Here is a 23,980-nt window from a genome sequence, read left to right as displayed (position 1 = left end):
TTACTCTCCCCAGGGTCCTCCAGGAGGTGGAGGGCCACCAGGAACACCCATCATGCCTAGTCCTGCAGGTACTGAAATATACTTGGAAATAACAGAATTATAAGAGATTTTTGGAAGTACACTTTTTTTTTTTTTAATAATCAGATAACAAAATTATTGGAGCTATATTTTCTGCATCAGGTTTTTTTTCTCTACTTGCTAACCTCTCCAGCAGAGGAGGGTGGGGAATTTTCCTAACTGGCCATAAAAACTTAACTGCATTAGTATATTATTTCATTGAATATAATTCTAGGGATTTAAATATATAAAAATAAAAATCAAAACCAAAACAAATAAAACCCTTCCAAAAAATGAACAAACAAAAAAGTCAACCTAAAGTAAAGATATTTTGAATTTCTGTTTTTCAAAGCATGAAAACACTTAGAAACTGGCTACCTGTGAGTTTTGCCAAGGTATTTACTCACCTCTGAGACCAGCAGCTCCAAGATTGCACAGCCCAACCATCCCTGTGTGTTCTGGCATGAGCCAGGACAGCAGACAGGCTTTTTCCCAGAACCTGGGGACAGCCAGGGATGTGTGTTGCACAAGATTCTGGTGGACAAAGAACTCTTTGCCTGCCTCACTGGATATTAAAAATAACTTAATAGGCTGATTTCACTTCAGGCTAAAAACCTTTCTGTTTCCCCTTTTCCTCAGACAGCATCTTTGAATGTTCTAGTGATGTGTAGTGCTCTCTATATAATGGAATTATTAGCTTGGAATAATGCTTAGAAAATCATCTTGGAAATATTGATTAGTAGACAAAATCCTTGATTTGTCTTCCTGTTGTACATAGAATATCATTGGGTGTGGAATGGGCTTCTGGAGGGTCTGGGTGCAGAGTGCTGAGCTCTTCTTATTCTCTGTGCAGATACTGATTTTCCAGAGTTGCCAATATTTTTTTTAAATCACACTGTCCCCTTAGGGATGTATATGGACTTTTGTCAGGTCGTTCTCCTTTCAGTTTTTTGTCAGTTTGGGTTTTTCCTGCAAGCATTGCACCAGGCTGTGCCATGAAGATAGATCAGCTACAGCCTCCCTCAGGAGGGAAGGATCTTTGCACAGTGTTCCACTGAAGACTTGGACATATTCAAATTCATATGGCCTTGACAGGAATGAGAGTAAAAAACTGTAACTCTCGCTCTGTGTAAGGAGAAGCTTTTTATCATTTATTATAGATGGAAAACAAATTGCAGGAAGTACTGATAAGAAACAAACTCCCGTTCTTTGAATAATGTTGAAGATGAGTGAAGAAATTTAGAACTCCAGGAAACAGGATTTTAGGAATTTAATAGTTACAAAGTTGTGGTGATTTATAAACCTTTTAACAGTCATGCATAAAGCTAGAGCCCAGAAGTAGTCACTTGGGGACCATGGCAATTATTTCTTTTCATAGCCCTGTTGTGTGGCAGCAGTGGATAGAAAGAGAATAAAATCTGCCATTATATTGCCACTGTGTATAGCATTGAGGCACAGTAATAATATGAACAAAATGACAGGAAATGTATGAGGTGAGTAATTTTATTGAAAAGTGTATTTTAGCACTTAAAATAATCTCTTATTACAGATTCAACCAACTCTGGAGACAACATGTACACTTTAATGAATGCTGTGCCACCTGGGCCCAACAGACCTAATGTAAATATGAATTTTCTTACATCTTTCTTTGAGTAGCACAGCCTTTTGTTTATCCAAACACTATGTTTCCAGCAGCTATCATTATTGCTAAGCTTTCCTTTTTTATGGGTGGCTCTTCAGTTATGGGCCTCTGGGAAAAAAAACCTGCCAGTAGAACTTAAAAGTAAATATATGTAGATATGCTAAGTCATTATGCAGTAAATTGCAGATTGTTTGGCTATAATGGTAGTATCTTTTAAATGTGTGAAGAGCTAAATTTAAGGTTAATTATGTAATTGGATAGAAGCTGCTCAAGTTGTGAAGGTGATAAGGAGCTTTTACAACTTAGGATAGGTCTGGTGGGGTTTGAAAGCTGTTAATTAATCACTGATGGATTTTAGGGAGTTATAAAAGTTCCCTATAACTCCAGTGGGGATGGGGCTGAGTTGCCAGCAGCAGTCTGAAAAGCCATACAAAACCAAAACTGAAGTAAATAATAAATTATTACTCTGTTGGATTCTAGCCTACAGAGATGACAGTCTCCAAAAATCATGAAATTGACCCCAAAAATGCTGGTTTCCAGTCTTCACAAGACACCTTCTCATGAAGGTCTGAATGGGACTTGAGAGTCTCTTCTCATTCAGGGCTGAGGATTTGTCCTTATTTTTTTTCCTCCTTCTCCTGAGCAATGTTTTCTCTTTATTAGGCTGTGTGATAAATAATTGTTGAGTTTGTAATGGCTGCTCCTTTTGTAGTTTCCACTGGGGCCAGGCTCAGATGGACCCATGAGCGGACTGGGTGGAATGGACTCGCACCATATGAACGGATCATTAGGTAACAGGAACAGCAAATGCTGAATTCCCAGTGCCCCTGATGTTCCCTGGGAACAATTCCTGGAGTTCTTTCTTAAAATGTATGGAAAAAATTCTGTGTACATCAGTGAGATGAAGGGAATGATTTGAAGAGGCTGTGGCAATGAAAAAAGAAGACATTGAAGCTCAGTGAGCAGACTTGTGAAAAATAACATTTCAGCATAGGCCTCTATCTCCTAAAGAGAATAACTTTTTTTGTTTTAGGAAACACGACCCTGACATTTTGGATTACTTTATATAGGGAAACTTTTGCAGCCTTTCTTTACCCATTACAATCCTAAAATGGGTGGTTAGTTTAACTACGAATGATGCTCATTGCATTCAAGGCAATGAAAAACTGTGTGAGAGGCAGCCACACCTTTTTCTGTTCCTTTCTGCAGGCTGAGAATTTCTTCTCAGCTAAAACGAAAAATTCAATTGCAAGTTATGGGAGGATTTTACATGTACCTAGCACATAGTTTATCCTTTTGGGCCATGACAAAATAACTCCTGATAACATCTATGCATCTGGAGTTTTTGGAGAGAGAAATCCTGTTCCTTCTCAGCCCTAGTTTGCCTGGCTGTAGGATGGAGCTGTGTCAGTCTTCTCCCACAGCTCCATTTCTGATGGTTTTGCTGTGATCTCTTCTAGTTTTGTACTCAGTACTCTTCCAGAATTTGTCTTCCCTGAAAATACATATCTTTTGCTGCTGAAAAACCCCTTTTCTTCATTCATCCATCCTAAAATTGCATTTCCCTTATTCTCTGCTTTACTTGAGGTGAGGGCTACAGCATGTGAAAAAAGCCCTCAGTTTTCAATCGTCTTGCATTCACTATATTTAATTTTATTTGGTTTCCTTTCTCTGCTCATCAGGATGATCTGTTTTCTTTAGGGGATACTCAGTGCATGTAGTGCAGCAACTGTTGATGGAGCCTCAGACTGGTTGAGAGGATTATTCTGTACCAAATGTAAACTTTAATAAGTTGGTTATTTTTTAAAATGTTGATGTTGCACTATGCATTTTCGATGAAAAAAAAATTATTGGATTAGCTTCAGCTCAAAATTAACTGAGCAATTGTCTGTTTTAATTTCAGGCTCAGGAGACATGGACAGTATTTCCAAAGTGAGTATCTAATTGAATATCTGGAATTTTTAGAGTGTTTCACTCTAAACTCATTTCCTTTGTCTCCGTTATGAATCTTTTTGTATACACATTTATTATATCATATCTATATTATATATAATTACCTCCAGTTCATAATCTGACTGATCATGTTGTAGTCTTTGGTGCTCTTAAAATAAATGAAACCAGTTCTAATAATCAGTTCTAGTCAAAGGTAAATTTGGGCCAATCTCCTTAGGGTGTTGCAGGATTGGGTTTGTCACCTCTCTAAGGTAATGTTAATATCTTAATCCTCAGGATAAATTTCCAAATAAGAAGCACTGTTTTGATGCCACAATCATTAAATAGCTGGAGAAGGATGTGAGTTTAATCTGCAGGGATTTTGCATCTACAAAAATAATACTTGAATATGTTGCTTCTGTAAAAATAAAACTTCTATGGATGTGATCACCATTAACTTAGGAATTAATGAGCTGATGTAGTATTGGTAAAGGGGTATAAATAAAGAGGACCCTGTGTTTTTACATTTTATAACATTTTCAGACTCTTCATGATGTAAAGTGATGGATGGGAAAGACAACATTGCCTCAGCTGCGTTGTGCTGGGCTGTGCAGTGAGGGATTCAATAAAACCCTCCTGTGAGATAAACAGCATACAGCACATTTTCATCAAAGTCTGTGGTTTTTCTTCACTATCTTACTGCAAACTGCAGCATTTTTTAAAGGGAAAAAATCCAAAACATTTCCATTTCAATGGGATAACTTTTAAAGCCTGTATTCCACTTTTAGCTGGTCAGTATGTGCTGGTACAGGTATCAGCAGCTCTGAAAAGTTGCATCCTAAACAATTTACCTAAAAGTCTCATAATATGTTAGCCTGCATGAATAACTCACAGCAATAACTGTTGATCTATGTGGTTTTTAAATAAGTAAAAGAAAGATGCTGTTAATTTTGCCTGTAAAACAGCTTTCCATAGAAAATGGATCCAGTCCTGGCAGAATCAGTACAGGTCACAGAATGCATAGCTTTCTAGAGAAGATTTTAACTAAATTAGCTGAATGGCAGAACAGAAAGTTTTTTTATGAAGTAAGCTCAGACAAGGGCAGTAAATGAACTGAAATTATGCATGTTAAATAAAAATTACCAACCTGCATTTATTGCAATGCCCATGGAATTTGTGCAGGCACCAGGGGCACCCTTGCTTTGGAAAATCCCAGTTGGAGCTATAGTGCTGGACCCCAAGTGGCCACAAAAGCACTAAAATGGGATTTTTTTCAGGAATTTGGCCCTTTGGGGCTGGAGTGCTGCAGCAGTGGCAGAATGCCAAAGCTTAGTTCTACACAGAGCAACGTGAAATAGGGGGAAATCCCCCAGGAGGAAGCAAAAGTGCAGGAGCATCATATAAAATAACTGTGGCAGGGTCTGTGCATTGTTGGATGTCGAGGCCAGTGCTGTGATTGTGCAGCCTGCCCTCCTGTGTAACTCAGGCTCTGGGCTGGTGCTGCTCAGGGCACAGCAGCAGTGCAGAGCCAAGGCAGTGGGTGCAGCCTTCTCCGAGCTGTGGGTCCCTGGTGTGCTGGCTCCACCGGAGAGCAGACTTGATCAACTGGTGTCAATTGGTGTCAATGTTGTTATTGTTACTGATGGCAACACCCTCGTTAGCCTTCAGCTGTCTTTGAGGGACGTGTTGTCCAGGGGTCTGAGGATCACCGTTGTGGAAGTAGTGAATTAGACTGAAGAAAGCAGAAGGGCTAAGGCAGGGCTTGTGACCCAGCTCTCTGAGGTGCATTTCAGATGCTGTTGAAAAATTTCTGCTTGTAGGTCATGTATCTAATTGGTTTGGTATTTATATTTATATTGCATTCCATTTTTCTGAATTACAAAAAAAAAAAAAAAGCCAAGGAAAGGACTGTGATAGATGTAAGGATTTCATTATGAGGTCCCTGGTTTCACTGCTCCTTTTCCCTGACTACTCTTTTTCCATCATGAGTCTTCTGAGTAGGAGATGTAGCAGTGATGGAAAGAGGATTGCCCATGATCCAGGCGTGGCAGGGTGCAGAGCAGCTTTGTAAGAGCACCTGACTGATGGCAGTGTGTACAATAACCACCTGTGAGCTGTTGATGCACAATCATTTCTGTGGCAATTAACCTTGTTTCACCCATTCTGCTTCTGAAGTTGCAGAGGTCTCTGTGCACTTCTGTAAGGAAAAGAGTAACAATTAATTTTTGCAAGGCTTTAGATTGTTACTATTTCAGTGAATTGTGACCATGATGAGCAGCCCTCAGTCTGCAAAGGTCTGTGCAGACCTGATCCATCCTGCCTTTAAGTACATCTTTTGTCTGTCTTGAAGTACATACCCATAACTCACACATGTCAGGGCTCACAGACATGGCTGCATTCAACCACATGATTTAATGTGGTGACAGAACTTCCTTATATCCCTGCTGCAGCCTTTTACAGCTCTTCTTGACTTCAGCAGGAGCAGATGCTGGTTATAGCCTGAAAATGAGGCACAGGTAAATAATCCTTGCTTCAGGGAAGAGAACATTACTTAACAGACTAAAATTAGTGACTGAATCATGCAGAACCCTGCTGGGGCTGATTTCTCATCCTTGAGAGGCTTCAGTGCACCTGAGTGCACCAAGTTCTGTGTGGAGCATGCCCTGGGCTCACCTGGTGAGGCTGGAAATGAACCTGAAGCAGCACTGAATCTGTATTTTGTAATCTTTTCTAACAGAACTCTCCCAGTAATATGAGCATGAGCAACCAGCCTGGCACTCCCAGGGATGACAGTGAGATGGGTGGAAACTTCCTAAACCCTTTTCAGAGCGAGAGTGTAAGTATTCCATTACCTGGCTTGTTGGATTGCAAAGGTGAACATGTATCTGTGGCCTTTTGTTTAGAAAAAGAAACTTTTACAAGTTTTGTAGTGTGCTTGTAGTGCAGCACTGTGTGTCTTGCATGTATTTTAATAGTTTCTGAAAGTACAGCATTGATTTGAATAAAAAATGCTGTGCAAAAGAGAGCTGAAACTGGAATAGGTGGGAGGCATAGATTCACTGCAGAAACTCTTTGGGCCACGAGGTCAGTGAAAAAGCAGGGTTTACACTGAAGTATGTGATGAAAGCTCCAATAGATTCCATGTTGCAGTGTGCTGTTACACCCATAAAAGGCAGAGGTTCCACTAGTGTTCATTCTGGGGAAAATTATGGGTTTTTTTAATATATGGAATGCTCAAAGCAGCAAAATGTGGTGTAAACATTTTACAGAGCAAGACTGTGGTATTGTCGTACTCATGTGCCTGAAGCTGGGTTTGTAAATCCACCTCTAGGTCCCTAAATAGGAGTGTAACCTCATTAGCTGTGCCAGTGGTGACCTGCTGCTCAGTAAACAGCTTCTGTTAGATCTCAGCATAGTTGAGTTCCGTGGAAAATTTCCTGGGAATCTGATTTTGAGGGGTTTTGGGAGGTTTTCTTTTTCAGCTAGTGAAAAGGAAGAGTTTCTGCCAGTTAGCTGTTGGTGGGCACACATTCAGGTTGTGTGGAGTGTTGAAGAAAACTGTCATACACAACCTAAGAAGAGCAGTGTTTAATATCTGCCAGAATGGCAGAAAGCACAGAGGCTCCATGAAACGTGGTCCCTGCTCCTGGCAGCCCTTGGCTCCCAGTCTGGCATGCTCTGTGTGCTGAGAGCAGCCAGGGTCACTGAAACAGGGCCGTGGGAACAGGAGGACATCAGTGCTACTCTGGAGAAAATCACTGCTCTCAGACACTCCCTGGGTTCTGGGTGCTTTTGTGCTGCCTGCAAGAGCCAGGGACTCTGATCTCTCACGGTTTTGTTGAGATGTGTGCCCACAAGGCAGGAGTGCCACATGCCAGGGGCGGCCCTGTCTGCTCCCAGGCACTGCAGGCTCTCTAACATGGGTTCCTCTCTCGTCCTGGGGCCTGCTTTGCTTTCTGATCCATGTTTTGCTGCTTGGCTGCTCAGAATAGGTGTTACCACAGAGTCCTTTCTCAGGGAGATTTGCTGTTCAGTTCACCAGGAATTTTGGTTAGGGGTAAGTAGCAATGCAGGGCTTAGCAAGTTGAAAGTCCTAAACAACTTGAGACCATGTTTTGATTCCTTTCCCAAAATGATTGCACAGATACTTTGGCTCAGATACAGGAGATTCCTTGAGCAGGTGCTTTGCTTTAAGCCTCAGAGCTGGTAGTCAGACCTCTGTAATTTACATGGTAGGGAAGACCCATCTAAAATACTCTTTCTATGTGCTTGGACACTTGGAAATGGCCAGCTTGTAACTGAAGACTTGGCAGGATATGAAGGGCACATGTGGTTTTGCACAGGCAAATTTATCTTTCCTTTTCCTTCCGTCAATTTTCAAACTGCTAATCTTCTTGCATTTTAACATTTTCCTCTACTTAGAGGATGTTAGACCAAATTAGCTGGTTTTGCAGTCCACAGTTTTCAATTTAAAAGCAAATTAGGTGTATGGATGTGCATTTCTTCTAGGCACTGTGGTGTCCCATTGATTACTTTAATGAAGCACTGCTAACCTGAGGGTAGCTGTAGCTTGGGTGAAGGCTGCAGTTCAGTTTGTGTCACTACAATCGTGTGATGTGGCAATTGGATTTTTGGTTCACATCAAGGAAAATGACCACTGGTGATTCAGCCCGCCCCCTAAAATTGCTAACACAAAATAATACAGACCAAAACCCTACTGAATCACAGTCATACACATGTTTGTTCCTTTCTTCCCCTAAAGTAATCAAAAACTCCCCAAAATCTTGTGTGGTTCAGCTAGCCACGAATGCAGCCAGTCTATTTCAGACTAGGCATCTGCCCAGGAAAATTCCCCAGTAGCCAGCAGTGGGCAGGGAGGGGAATAGAAAGCCTCAGTGAGGTATTAGTTCATCACAGCACCCGGGTAACACCAGAACAGCCCTCAGGGGCATTGCCTTTGTCAGCAGTGGCTGTATTCTGGCATGACAGAAGCACAGCAGAAGTTCTGGGACACAAACTGAACTGCAGCCCCAAGAGAGGCTGCAGCAGATTCAGGAGGGAGCTCAAGGAGCTCTGAACCCATTGCTACCTATGGATACCTGTGAGTGGGGGGAAGAATGTTTGTTAAATTGTGGATTCCTCTTTTCCAGTACTCCCCTAGCATGACAATGAGCGTGTGACCCGTTCACAAGTGTCGCCATGAAGACCACAGTGAGTTGGCCCTCTCCAGAGAGCTACTGCAGAAGAAAATTATTCGTCCCAGTGTACAGTTTAACTAAAGGATCTCAGACACAATCAGACCCACCTGTTTTGTTTTTTTTTTTTTTTCTCCTACCATCTCCCCTGTTTTGTCAAGAAAAGTGGGTCCCAAACATGCTTGAGACAACTGTAAGGAGTGGCATGAGAGAAGTGCCCGAGGTGGAGCTGCCAGCGCCTGTCTGTGTGTGTACATGTGTGGGTCAGCGTGGGGTGTGTGTGTGTGACACCCAAACACACACACACACACAGACCCCAGGACACTGTCAAATAGGATCACATCACATCTTACGTAGAAATCAGAAGTAGGGACTTTTATTCCATTTCTTTTTTTTTTTTTTTTCACGTTTACATTTTAATTATTAAAATTTGCTTTCCCTGTCCCATCCTGAACTGTTTTATGTTGCATATATCACTGCTTTATAAGTTATTTTTTAAGTTGAACTCAAAGGATAAATTCTTTTGATTTTGTTAGTGTCTGCCATTATGGATAGGAATAAAATTGCTTATACGAGCTTTCATTACCTTGTGTTTGATACCAGCTACCCTGTGAATCACAAATTGTACTGTCTCAAGAAATAGAAGAAAGCTCATCTTAACTTTTTGGAGAAATTTAATAACTTCCACCTGGTTTGGGGATTTTTTTTGATACTTTGCCTTTAAGAGAAAAAAAAGCACTGAAGGTTATTTTTCTTCTTTAATTGAAGCCTAATATCTGCAATATCTATTTTAAATGGAAGCCTGAATTTGATACAAGCTTCTCAGTTTATATAGAGTACTATAAGGTTACTGTAAGTGAGCTCCAATTGCTATAGAATCTAGCAATAAAGTGTCAGGGCTTTTCCTGCCCTTGGAACTGAGTTTTCTGTTTAGCATGGTCTTCTGTAGGGGTGGTAGTTAGTGGAAATACAGTAGAGTCCTTATCACCAAAACATTTTCCAACAACCTACAATTATGTTTCCCATTTTCAGTGATTCTCAAACATATATGAGCAATCTGTCTTCCTAATTATAAACAGTATTTCCCAAGCCCGTTTAGAAAATCAGGTCACCCTGCTTGGGTGTGTGTTTTCTGCCATATCTGCCAGAATTAATTCCCACAAAACTTTCCAGTCAGCAGCCTTTTTTTAATTTTTTTTTTCTTTGAGCCAAAATGCCACAGTAAACTTTTTATGACTACTACTAGCCTTGTTGTGAGGGTGTTACCTTTTGCCATGAACAGAAAGGAATAAAGGTCTGGGCCCTTTTAGGAGGACATACAGTTAGACATGAAAGCTGGGGCCAGAATGCAGAAAAAGGCCTAAAGGAAACGCTTCTGGAAGCATTCCCATTTCTCTTCAGGCAGAGCTCTGAAACCGACATTATGGTACTTTTACTTAGTTCCTGATGATTTTCAGCTCCCCCAGGAAAAGAAAGGTTTCCAGTTTGTAGTGACACAAAGGCTGATGAGCAGCAATGCAGGCACAAAGTGGCTCAGCAGAAATTCGTGCCACAGACAAACAGCAAATTCCTCTCCTTGGACTTTAATCCAGAGGAGCCACTTGGAGAGCAGGAGCAGTTCTGGGATGTGGTGTATCCATGTGCAAGGGGATTCTCTTTCATGAACTTGGGGTAAAGGAATATCACCCATATCTGATGGGCTTGTGATGGTAGCTGGATGTGTAAGGAATTCTACAATCTCCTAACCCATTTTTATTTCCATATATTACACATGTATGATATATGGAAATAAAAAGATTTAACATGTTACTCTCCTGTTAGGGTTACTCAAAGATGAAAGTCTCAGAGGATCAAAATGACATTGAAGTATCAAAGATTTTGTTAGCATTACTTTTTAGTAAGAACTCCTTGATTAGATGTAAACATGACCTAGATAGTCATTATATGGTTTTGTAGGCTGTATTCTTATTGATTATGAAGGTCACATTCATTTGCATCTCTTTGGAAAACACTTTGTTGCTGTTCTCCAAAGATGCTGGAAGACCCTGCTATTGGCTCAAGTCACAAACACAAAATCAGGTGTAATTTCTTCAGACCCTTTGCTGTTGTCACTAACACCACTGATGTGTCCCCATTACACCCAGAGTCCAGGTGTCCTTGCAGCCTGGCTTGGCCACCTGTATTATCTGTGGTTGTCTTCCAGGGAGCCAGGGACTCCTTCTGGCCCAGTTTCAGGCAGATGGTGTCACTGCTGCTGGACTAAGGCAGATGGGAACAGTGCATCGAGTGCCAAAGGCCATTCCCAGGTCAGTGAGCTGTTGGGCACCTTGGAAGGGTGGAAATCTGACCTTTAAACCTGTGCATGGAACTGCTGACACAGATTGGATATCAATATTAAACACGTTATCCTCACTTTGATACGGGAGCACAATGTCCTCTCAGCACATGATGGGTTCACTGTGTCCTGCATTTCTCACACCCGCACAGCCCCACAGGCAGCAGCTGGTGCCACTAATGCTTTGTCTGAGGCCTTACAGGCTCCTCCAGAGGCCAGGTTCTGCAGCTGAACCAATAGAAAACAATCCTGTGTGCTAATTACTCAAATCCTAAATTATACCTTTGGATTATTTCTTTCTTAATAAGCACAGGGCTTTTTGCTTGTTCATTTCTCTTTCCTTTGCTTACAAATCCTTGTAGGATTTTCATGGTATCTGGAGTATCAATATGGGAAGAAACACTCAGTTTTTTCTCCTACTTCCATTTTTTATGCTCCAGATACCAGGAGCAATGTAACTGCTGTTTGGTTCTGTCCTTATGCAACAGCACTGTTGATAATGTCAGAACTTGTCCAGCTCTGGTAGGAATTTTATTTTAAGTGCTGCAGGGTAGATCTTCTCACACTGGGTTTTTAGACAGATCTTGCTCTTTAGCATAGAAGTAAATAGGAGGTGATTCTGTAAGTGGGTATTTCAGGCAAAGTTGAAGTAAGCCTTCTTAAAAACAGAAGTGATTAAATCCTAGAGTAGCAGAAATGGAGAGTAAGGGATCTGTTATGCTGTGAGAACTCTTGCAGATATTCCAGCTTGGTAGAAAACAGCTGAAACTGGATTCACCTGTGAACTTCACAGTGAAACCAGGGTCTTACCTGCTGCTCAAACCTATGGAAAGCAGTGCTCAGATGCAGATGTCCACGTCACCCAGATTTTATTGCCATGTCTAAGAGCAGGCATTGAGGCAAGGAAGAAGTTTCCCTGTCTCAATCACAGGTAAAGCATGTGGCCTGGTGTGCATTAACAAAATACCTGGATATTTGCATGTAGGGATTACATTATTTTCTTAACTACCTGAGAATCAGGAAAAACTGCAGTTTGGAACTTGCGCTTCCAACCCCCAGAGATTCCATTTTTTATTTGGAGGCCCTCTGGTTGCAGAGCCCTTGCCACCCAACATGTCAGATATTCAGAGACAGTAACAACTTTCAGGCTTTTGCTTTCAGCCTGTTCCCCATAGTGTAGGATTAAATGTTCCACGTCCCAGGACATCCCCCTGTTCCTTCCCCTTCCAACAGGAATACCCAATGAGAAATGTGGAGGCTACTCATTTATTTTAAAACCACTTGGGGAGAGGTGAATAGAAGCTTGCTTCTTTACGGATGCATCAAAGGATAGCTTCTTGAACTGCCTAAAACCAATCGAATTTTCCTGTGTTCTGTGGCAATACTGCATGTGCAAATGATTTGGAATTAGATTTAATGAGGGACCAGCTGTTACAATATTTAGTGTTGATCACTTCATTCAAAAATGACTTTTCAGCTGATACATATTACACAGGGTCCTATTTCTGAATCAGTTATTTATTGTTTTCCCCTGTTTCTAGTCAGCTCTGATCCACTGTTGTTGCCATGGCTAAGTATGGACTGGTTTATTCAGTATTTCACCCTACCCATTTGCCTTTCAAGAATGTAAAATATACCTTAATGATGTAAAACGTACAGGTAAATTTATTTTTCTTTAATTCACCATAAGTGGTGATAGAGCTGTGGGTGCTGTCAGACACACTTGGGTTTGCTCAGGCCTTAAGGATGGGAATCCTGACAAAGCACATCTTTCAAATAAACCCCTATAAACTACTTCAACACTGTTATCTCACAGTGAGGATCCAGTTCATGATTTAGTGATTCAAAATAACTCTAGAAATTCAGAAATAATTTAGTTAGGTTTAAATTTTTTTGTATGCAGCTCTTTCTACTTTTCACATATTGGCACAGTTCTGTAAACTGCTGCTTGTGCCAGTTCTGCTGAAACTTTGATGAAACTATTCACATAAGGTCATTGTTTGGGTAGGATTTCACCCTAGTCTGGGTCAAATATATAACTTACCTGTGGTGTAACATTTTTTGGCAGATGTAAAAACTGAGTACATAGAGAAAAATACAGAGGGTCTGTTGAAATTACCAAAATGATGTTTCAATCTGAAAAATGAGAAAAGAGAGTTTAAAATACTGCTTTGAGTGCACTCCTGTATAGTGTCTACATATTGGAAACAAATTACAGTACCAAATCTAGAAAAAGGAAATATATAATCTACTCAGCACATGAAAATTCTGATCCTGCCAACAGCTTCACCTTGATCTCAAATTGAGCCTGCACATAGTTAATTTTAAACAGATCTAAGAACAGGTAGTATCCTTCAGGAAATTAAAAAAGTAGGACTGTAGTAATCTAAACCCATGCTTGAACATGGACAGTCTAGAGCTCAAATTAAGTCTTTCCTAAGCAGCCATTATTTCACAGATCTTAGCAGTGCAGGAGCATGTTTATGTATCTGTAGTACTGACATGCAGAGCAGATTTGGCTTTCTTCTGTTTCTTAATTTATTAGAGCTTTGTTCACTATTACATGAAATATTTCTGTGAATTTGTTCTTTCATCTTGTTTTCAGTTGTGCAGCCATAGTTTCCCTCCACACAGCCAACGGCTTCGCAGTTTTAGTCCAAACTTCTGTTTGGTTGCTGTTCTTCATTTAAGCTTAAAATGTGTAAGAAAGCCTCTCATGTAATAGGAAAACTTGCCATAAAAATGTATAAAGGTTTTCTTGGGTACATGTTTTCAAATTTAATAAATGCAGTTTTCGGTTATAATTTCAAATGGTCACTTTCTAGCCACTATTTCAGTTTTGTGCGCAAAAGAAATGGATAGACAAAAAGAAAATCACCTTCTTTTTCTTTATTTCACTTCAGCATTGTAAATATTTGCTGAAAGACATGGTTTTGGGGAAATCAGATAAAAAAAGGGATTTGCTGCCTAGTTGCTCTAAATAATACAGCTGGACTTCATGCTGAAAGCTCCTTCCACATCCCCAAAAGTGTACAGCTTGACATCCGAACTGTGTGACCTTGTACAAAGCCTCATTCACCAAGAGTGGTTTAATTTTCCCGGTCAGTGTTCGCAGTGTGTCCCGCGGGTGATTCAGGGTTCTGTGGTCTCAGAGGAGCGGCCGAGTGGTCGAGCAGGCTTGTTCCCAGGGTCAGGTGGCTCAGCAGTGGGCAGTTTTCCACCAGAAACAAGGTGTTCGTTCGCTACCTCGCTGTTCTCTTGAGAACTTGCACAACTCTTCTTGCCGTTAGGTTCTGGGGATCCCTTCACGATTTTGCAATGCTGAGACAAGAGGCTGGATTTTGCTAAGGGAAAATTCCGGCAGTTTTAGCATCGGTTTTCATAGGGAAACAGCATGAAACATGGGGATTTTGAAAGGTGATGTGTTCTCAATAGCCTAGGGAACAGACTGTACAGTCTAGGGGTTTGGGCTATTGCAGAGATACTGAAATCATCAGTAATTGCTTTTGATGGGAAAAAGTATTGTTGTGGAACAACTGCTCTGACCCCTGAGGAGTCAAATTGTCAACTGGATGAACTGGATATTTTAGGCTTCACTTGTGTGGTTTTAATCTTCATGTCTTACTCTCTCTCACTTGGGCTTCCCCTATAAATGTACTGTGCCAGGTCTTTGCACAAAAATAAGAACATTTTGCCCAACAAGCATGCAGGAGGTTGTTCATACCTGTAACTAGAGCCCTGCTGTCGGGACTTCATTTCATTAATAGAAAGGAATATTGAGTATAACACCAGATAAGGAGTGGCAGTGCAGCATCCTGAGAGCTCTCACTGCTCGAGATGAGGACAGTTAGCATCCCACATACTCACAAATCAGACAAGATGGTTCCTAACAATGATAGAAAACAGCTTCAAAGAAAAACTCGTTTTTGTCTTGCAGAGTGGATGAAAATAAAATCCCAAATACAGGATATATTTAATTGAGGTAGAAATTTACTAAAGTTCTCTGTAACAGAGACACAGAGCACATCCAGTGGTTTAGTTGGAAAGCAAAGTGGTGTTATTAAATTGTTGTCAATAAACATAACATCCAAAAGCAGGTATAAGCTATTTTCAATTTCATTTTTCTAGTCTTTTTTATTTTTTCTGATTATGTTGTAGTTTTGATTTGATTTGCATTTACATTAATGGATAAGAAAGAGAACACAAGTTCCCAAAGTAGGGCTGGAATGAATTAGGGCTAGAATTAGACACATGGAAGAGTGGTGTGAGTAAAGCTGGAGTTTTCTGTCAGTTATAAATCAAGTGAATTTTTATATTACTATTTTTCCAGGACAAAAAGCATCCATATAGTGAACTTTGGCTCTGTCATGGCTGTTTGAGAAGCGTGAATCCAATTGCTGTGTGTGTGCTTGGACACCAGTTTTGAGGGGGGTTTTTTGTTTTTTTTTTGCAAGTATCCCCTTGGAGTGCATCTGCTTTGTGCATGTTTGGCTAAAACCACAAAACCAAACCACTTTTGTTTTTATGGATTGCTGTACACGCATCTGGTTCTGGTGGAAAGAGGAGGAAGTTTTGTTAGCTGGTGGGTTAGCATATTTATGTGAATTACTTACAGCATTGGTAAACTACTGTCAACTTTGTTCACATTGCACAAGATACTCTGTGTTGTCTATTGCTGGTGTTATAACCTCGGTGGTCCATGCATATCCTGTAAATTCCTGTAGGTTTTGTGTAAGAAATCTTGCCACCACTGCTTGCTACTGTAAATTCTTGTTTTGAAGCAAGAGGTGGCCTTTGACTGTACAGCCATGTGTATTATATACTGCAAAAGTCCTTGTTCTGTCCTCTGAACTCAGTCCACATAGAGTTGAAGCTCTGTTAAGCACGCTTAGTGGTTTCAGAATTTATTTCAAACAGCAGATCTATAAGCCATTTACAGAAATATTAAATGTAATGTAAGAGAATTCAACCCAGTTCATATCCTTTCCTGAGAGCTTGGGGTTGGATTGGAGCAGGCAGCTGCAGGTTTTGGAGCATCCCAGGTGCCTGTGCCTGCACACCTGAGAGGTGCCACAGCTGTGCAGTGTCCCCTGGCAAAGGGGTGCCCCAGGCACAGCACCTGGGCAGGCTGCTGCCTTACAGAGATGTGAGAGCTGGTGTGTTTTTTATTCCCCACAAACTGCAGCAGTGCCAGGACAGAAGCCCATCTCTAGGGGCACATGAGAGGCACAGCACTGCCCCTGCATTGTGTCCTCATCCCCACCCACCGCAGGCTTTACCTGAGGTGGTGTTTCAAGGAGATTTGAACTCTCTGTCTGGTTACTGAGAGAGAAAAATAACCTGAATTCTGGGACTCTGCATTCTTTTTTTACAGTATTTTATGATATACAACAAAGACCTGAAAATGTCTGTGTGTTCTTTGCTGGTTTCTGACATCAGAATTTCATGTCCTGTCTAGTCTGAAAGGCAATGATGGGAAAAGCGAAGAAGCTTGGAAAGTTGAAGGGGATTCTTACTTGGATTACTTTAAATTCTGTGTTTCTATTGATAGTTGAATTAAATGAGTAGGCTAATCTTTAGAATCAAGGCAGTCTTAATGACTTTGCACCTTCACCCTTTCATGTAAGACTTTGAGAATTTGCAGTAAGTGTTCCTCATGCTTACAGTCCAATTTGTAGATAAATTCCCTGTATTTCTAAGATCAAAAAATATTTCTACAGTTACTTCAGCCCTTTACAGAGAAACAACAGGGCAATCCCTGTCCCATAATCCCAAGTATTTGTAGGTGTATTTTAGACAAAGAATGACTTTCAACATCATAAATGAAACTAATGTTCAATATTCCAGTCTCTGGAAGTAAAGGAAACCTCAGTAATTTTGCAAACCAGCAAGAATGAAACTTGTCTATATAAATACTAATGTAGAAAGTGCATGCAAAACTTGATACTGCCTCTGACCTTAATCGTTACTATTGATACTATTGGGGATCTCACAAATGTGTGTTTCAGAACGCTGTATTTCTCCTCAGTGTGTGCTTCATCCTCATTACCGACAGCTCCTGCCAGGAGCCAGCCCATGCCCTAGCCAAGGGTGGGGATGCAGAGCTCCCGCAGCACCATGGATACGTGGGCATGTGTGCATGCTGTGTTAGGATGAGCAACCACTCTGGCTGCAAACCCCTCCAGACCTTGTGTGTAACTCTGCAGGGCAGCCTGGCTGCCTGGGAGGGCTGCAGTCCCAGGCAGCTCCGGGTCTTGCTTTGGGGGATCGTCATGAACTCAAGCCTCACTGTTGAGCGCGTGATGAGCTCCCTGCCAGACTGTGAGCTGCAAAGGCACGGCTGGTGTGGGTCACTGACCCAAAGCGTGTCTGGCTGGGAGCCTCAGACAGGCCTGTGACAGACTGGATTGTCATGGTGATACTGTGCCACCACATCAGACTTGTTTCCGCTCCATGCTGTGCCCTGATTCATCCTGCCCTAATTTCAGCTGGCTAAAAATTACAGCCCGGGTCTCCTGTGTAAGCCAGAGGAGGGACACGAGTGGAGATGCCTCTGGAAGATTGCATTATGGCATCATTTGCCCTCAGCACTGATGAACGGCTGGAATTAGGTGGGATGAATCCAAGTGTGTACAATTGGCTTCTCACACCTCTACACGAACTTGTATTTGTTTGAGCTTGGAATGGGCAAGAATAATGCAGCTCCTTTGAACCTGAAGCCGAGTGTCTTACAGATGACTTTCTGAATTCAATCTCAAGCATGAGATTTCTGCCCTGTAGTGCTATTTTCTTTATTTTTACTTCAATTTTAATGAACAGCTGTAGCTTGAACTTGCAAATTGTTACCCCTGCCTAGGAAACCTCACCTTTATTACTCAGAGTGGGCTTCCTTGTTACCTGCACTGATTTTCTTTGGAAGCAATGCAGGGTAAAACTATTGCATAGATCAATCAACACCAGCAATAGCATATGCAGCTTTTAAATTCAGCTGTGACCTTGTAACTAAGGTATTAATGTTCATACTTTCCAGGTGTGGCTAAAGATTCCTTTCCTGAGAGCTTTAAGGAATAAATCTAGGTGGTCCTGGTTGAGGATTTTGAGAATACATGTAGTAATGGCAGTTTATGATAGTTTTTTTGAGGGAAATGTGCGACAAACGTGTTGGGATTTGGTGTGCTGTTTTGGAGATGAGGGAATACCCCGTGTCAGATAGAGCAGATCTGCAGGCAGCGTTACTGTGGGTTAGCAGAGCCTGCTTCCAGCAGGTTCCTCCTCTCGTTCCCCTCACTCCCTTCCCCATTACCTGCGGTACGAAATCCTGACAGCAGTTGTGCCAGTTGTTGTGGCGAGCTGAGAAACAGCTCCAGGCTAAAACTCAAATGTTGTAGCTGCACCTTCCACCTTCACCGGGTGTCCACGTTCTCAGAGCTGAGCTGGGACAGCAGTCGCCTCCACAGCTGCCCTGTAATCTCATCACACAAAAGTGGGTGTCACTTTTTATGAGTTTAACAGGAGCAGTATTGATCCATTCACTTTATTTCCTGAGTTGTGAGTCATTTGCTGTTGGAAATTATACAGGTCTTGTGTAGCTGCAAGTAGAAAAATTGAGATTTGTTTCTTATGATGAGCTGGTACAATTCCCGCTCTGCTGTTCAATATTTTTGAGTGCTGAAGTTAACCAAAACGCTACTTTCATGGGTTATCTCAGCCTCAGCTCTGCATGAAAATGGGTATGAAATTCCAGTTGCTGTTCCTGGTTTCTCTGTGAATTCTGAGCCAAAGGTAAAGCAGTGGGGAAGATTGTTGTGGCAGCCACTCACTGACACCTTTTCAGATGCACAAAGCCATTCTGTCTGTCATCTGACGGTGCTCCAGTTTTCTCACTGGGTCACCATGTTGTTGTCAGCCAGTGGAGGAAAGGTGGACGAGCTCACCACCTGGGAAGAGTAGAAATGTAGCAAGTAATGAGCTATGTTCTCCAACAGTCCTTTATTTGTAGAGCTTCACTTTCAATTAACATTTGTACCTTCAGTTATTATTGTACCATTCACTATCTTGAGGTGGTATGAGCAGAAATTTATGAATATATATAATTTACCAGAAATATAGGCTTGTATTGTGCCTTTGTAATTCTCTTCAGCTTCAGTATGTATACGCTACGAGCAGATGAACTTCCTCCCTCTTTTGGGGTGTTCTTTACTGCATCGGTAGCTGATGGCTTCATTAATATTGGCTCTTTTAGTCTTCTGGGGCTAACATTTCTGTTTTTCTGAGTGAAAATGCCATAGTGCCCTCAGCAGACATAAGCACAATGACATAACACTGCAGTGCATGCTGTCTCTTAGCTTCTCTCTACACGTGCTTGCATGTTGGAAGATCTGAAGAGCTGCTGTGTAAATTGCTACATTATTTACCCAATACAGGTGGTTTTCCGCATCCCTTCTTTGCTCAAAACTCCCATTAACTCAGAAGTTAGTGATGGCTCAAAGGGGGGTTTTGGAAGCACGAAGGATGCAGGAAGCAACTCTTCAGTAGTTTACAGGCTGCTATAAATGTCTTTTCAGCAACGAAATGTAGCATTTTAGCAGTAACTTCCTAGTGAAAACACTGAGCGTGCTTATCACTTAAGATTTTAAGAAAAAAAGTGTCAGACTGTGTAATTGTATCTCATATAATTTTGACACTTAACCAGTTTTATCTACGTGTTCATGCTATACCAACCAACACAGACCTGAAAGGTGACAGCCATGTTTTTGTTACACAAGAAGTCACAGTTTACCAGAGGTTCTGTTTTGAGTTTTTGTTTCTTTACCACATTTTCACTGCAGAGGTATTTTTCTATATAGTTAATCCGAGGCTTCCATTCACCAACCAAAAGAGTCTGTAGCCCTCTGCACTGTGAAAGGCAAAGCCCTGTGGAGAGACACGGGCTTCGCACTTGCCCAGCAAATTAGCAGAAATTTCACCCAAGCCATAAAAGCCTCTTATGTTAATCTCTGTTTATGTAATTAAAGCAATTAGGGATAGGAGCTTCAGGAATAATGAGGTCTCTCTATCCTCCATTTACTCTCTCTGTGCTTCATAGGGATTTAAGGGTTCTTTTTTCAAGGCTCAGCTGTGTCTCTTCAAACCAGTGCAGTCTAAGCATCGTGTGAGATGCAGTTTATGGAGATAGCATTGGAGCGTGAAAGATTTACTCCTGGTAGCAAGGAAAAACTCGTGTCCCTGTGGACATGGACACTTGCAAACAAGTCTGATACCGAGAATTAAAACAAATGCGTTCAAGATGGTACCAGTACATCAGACTCTGTTCTACAGTGGGGTTTTTAGCTTTTGTCATTTGTATTTTATTTTGTGAAAAAAGGAGTTGGGGGGATCTCAGATCACATGGGGAATATTAGAAGTATATCACTCAACAATCATTTTATAAAGTCTAACTTCAAAATGCACTATGATTTATTACAAAAGTATATTTTCTTCTGTTTTTCGACATGGTGGTTTCCATTTTGTGATAAGTTAAACTCAGCAGTTAATTTGTTGCACTGCCTGGCTGCATGAATTCATCCAGTGTACATACGTACCTGTGCAGCATTACTTTTGGGGTTTGTATTTGAATTTGCAGTATTGATTATTATTTTTGTATTTTACTTTGCCTCTGTTATTGGAATTGTAGTAAACATAATTTATACATATGATTTTACAACTGTTTTGCAACTGAAAAGTCTCCTTTAAATTGTAAAGTTTTATTGATGGATACTCATTAAAATGGTATAAGAATTATATTAACAATTGTTTTGTGTTTTGATGCTCTCTGTATATAAATATATGTCTATTTATCTGTTTAATGGTGCTTGTGTCTTGCAATTTTGGATACATTTTAGAATAAAGTTTCATTTTACAAGAAGTAGTTGTATTTTCACAAGCTGTGTCCCAAAAAACCCTGCAACCAAACACCTTTTTTCCATAAATAACTAGGGTTATGAAAGAAGCATACAAAAAACATTTATAACTTCAGGCAGTAATACATTTCTTTCTGGAACGTAGAAGTATGCTGTCTACAGAAATGCACAGCTCTGTACAGCAGCTGATTTACTGCAGTAGCTGACATCTGTATCTAAAACGTTCCCAAAACTGTGCATTTTGGAGCACATCTTGCTAGCTCTAATGGCTTTACTTCACACATACGTTCACATCTAAGACTGAGCTTGTCATTTATTACCTGGAAAAGATGCACAAAAGGCGCTTCCACAAAGGTGCCTTAGGTACAGTACCTTGATGATGCCACAGGTGCTGCTCTAGCTGTGCCACAGAAGGTGGGAAACCATTATTAGTGAACTACACTCATAGTTAACCAACACCAAACCCACCACACTCTTTGGTACCTCAGCCAGGAAATCTCAAAATTAGTAAAATCTCAAATTAAGAAACCAAAACCACTACACGAAATTGATGCTTCTACCTGCTTTCAAAATGAAACTGCCACACTGGTGCCAGCAGCTTAATTTCTCTTTTTCAGCAGTGAGAGGCAAACAGTAAGACTAGGCAGATATTACCTGAGCAACAAAAGCTGTAAAACACTGTTTTAGTCCAATGGAGACTCTGTAAGGAACTACAGGAGTCAGCTTCAGTGGTTCCTTTGCAGTCCATTACGCTCCTTTAGCTTCTATCTCCTGTAGCTGGAGGGCACAGTAAATGCAGCTTGTGAAAGCAGAGAATCATTTGAGAAAGCTCATTTTAGAGTGTGAGTTCCCTGGCTGCACTGCCCAGGTGTGTCTGCCACGGGCACTGCTTATTTGTATCCCTGCTCCCCACAGGACACCCCCTGAATGAATCCCAAAGGCCAAGAGCTTTGTGCACACCAGAGGTGTGATTCTGAAACAGCAGCTTTCCCTTGCTCCAGCTGCTCCCCTTTCCCCTCACCCCAATGCTGCAGGTTGTTCACGTGAGCAGATTTCGATTTTGCTTTGCCCCCCTGTGACTCCAGCAGCTTTGTAGCTCCCTCATCTCACAGCAAACAAGAGATCTATAGCAGGCCAGGCACCTGATCACTGGGACTGTGTTCAACAGAACAACAAGCAGCATTATCTTAGAGAATGCCTGAGCGTGGCAAGGTAAACCTGAAAACAAATTTACAAATTACTGGCCTAGGCAGGCAAAATGTAATGTAATGGGGGTTTTTTAATAGGAAAATGTTGAGTTCTCTTAACAGACCTTTTCTTCTAGCATTTAGGATCCACAGTGTGAGAAACTGATAATTTGAGGTTTTGTCATCTGGATTGAGCAGTTGAGGACATTGGGTTCAAACCTTTTACATACTCTCTTCAGATAGCAAGGCCAAGGTGTCTCACTGCCATGACAGTCTGTTTTTTCCTTTCACAGAAGCCAGAGAAGGAGAGAGAGACCAGTATTTTTTTTTTAAGCAACAGAATGAAAATAAATGTAGGGAATAGCACAACATGCTGAGTTTCAGAGCCAGTATCTTCTGAAGTGTAACAAGTGAGATGATACAGCCATGGTGTTGCTTGATAAAAAGAGTATGTGCATAGAAACAGAGATAGTGCCATAGCAGTGCAGTGACAGTAACAGACCGTGTGGGAAAAGAACCCCTACTGCACTGAGAAACTCAGTTAAAATTCAAATTTTCCTGGCTGTTATAGGTTAAAGCTGGATCTTTAACAATGTTTAAATGAACAAGTGTTCACGATGTAAACTCATGCATGTATGTTTCTGAGAAACATGGGAAGCCCTCTCCGGAGCAGTAACTTCCAGGAGGAAAGGTTGTAAGGAAGGGCTACAGAAAACAGTCCTGGTGCTGCAGTGAAACCACACAGCACAATAGTCAAATATAAGCCTTGCATTCTTTCCTGGAAACCATTTACAGTTGATACCTCTGCTACACTGCAGTAAAACATCTGCCTCACCAACACTGACAAGTCCAGGCACTGAGCATCCCCAAATGGCTGAGCCTTCAGCACTAATAACACTGTATCCATGGCAAAAGTAAAACCTTGACCCTCCTGACAGCTCAGAAGCTCTTCCTCAGCAGAGCTTGTACTTCCACAGTGTGCGGGGGCAGCAGTATCCTTACCAGCCATGTGAGGAGGAGGAGGTAAGAGAAGGAGCTCTCTGTGGGCTCTCAAGCTGTTGACTCGTGTAGGAATACGTGACCAGGGCCGTGGCCACAGAGGTGGGAATCCAAACATCCATGCTGGAAGTGCCAGTGGTTCTGCTGCCTTTGGAATGGGAGCATGTCTGCCCTGGATGCCTCTGCTGGGATGTCAAGTTGGTGACAACACGAGAGGGCACGACTCCAAAAGAGAAATACAAATGAAAGTATGAGCCAGTTTTGAGGCATTTCAGTGACGGTGGACAGACCAAACCTAGCTGTGGCTGCTGCCAGGCCATGAGGTGACCTCAGGAGTCCTGGGGCAGGAGTGGAGGGAACATCCAGTCCCTGGTGCCCTGGACACAACCAGTACCCCCTTCACTGGAGCTGCTCAGCCTGGAGAGGTGAAGGCTGCAGAGAGACCTGAGAGCACCCTCCAGTACCTAAAGGGTCTAAAGAGAGCTGGTGAAACTTTGTACCAGGGCAGGCAGTGGCAGAACAAGGGGGAATGGCTTCAAACGGAGATTGTAGGTGAAGATGGGATCTTGGCAATGAGGAATTGTTCCCTGGCAGGGTGGGCAGGCCCTGGCACAGGGTGCCCAGAGCAGCTGGGGCTGCCCCTGCATCCCTGGCACTGCCCAAGGCCAGGCTGGACACTGGGACACTGCGAGGTGTCCCTGCCATGGCAGGGGTGGCACTGGGAAGGCTCTAAA

The 23,980-nt window shown here is 41.8% G+C and overlaps 1 protein-coding gene across 6 annotated transcripts in view; it reads left to right on the top strand.

Moving 5' to 3' along the window:
• SSBP2 (single stranded DNA binding protein 2) overlaps positions 1-21,065 on the top strand; it is a 138,662-nt gene extending 117,597 nt beyond the window's left edge. For 4 of the 6 annotated variants that reach the window (XM_054651899.2, XM_054651902.2, XM_054651901.2 and 1 more), the window contains 6 exons: positions 14-68; positions 1,607-1,677; positions 2,412-2,490; positions 3,603-3,631; positions 6,369-6,467; positions 8,782-21,065. In XM_054651899.2, the coding sequence (XP_054507874.1) occupies positions 14-68; positions 1,607-1,677; positions 2,412-2,490; positions 3,603-3,631; positions 6,369-6,467; positions 8,782-8,811 (363 nt within the window). In that variant the 3' untranslated portion in view covers positions 8,812-21,065. The remainder of the gene's footprint in view (positions 1-13; positions 69-1,606; positions 1,678-2,411; positions 2,491-3,602; positions 3,632-6,368; positions 6,468-8,781) is intronic. The other 2 variants (XM_054651903.2, XM_054651904.2) reach the window with 1 other exon arrangement.
• Positions 21,066-23,980: the final 2,915 nt, after the last annotated feature.

The sequence above is a fragment of the Agelaius phoeniceus genome, chromosome Z (genome assembly GCF_051311805.1).
Source record: "Agelaius phoeniceus isolate bAgePho1 chromosome Z, bAgePho1.hap1, whole genome shotgun sequence".
NCBI lineage: Eukaryota > Metazoa > Chordata > Aves > Passeriformes > Icteridae > Agelaius > Agelaius phoeniceus.
The sequence above is the reverse complement of the archived record's forward strand: the minus strand, read 5'-3'. Positions and strand labels throughout refer to the sequence as shown.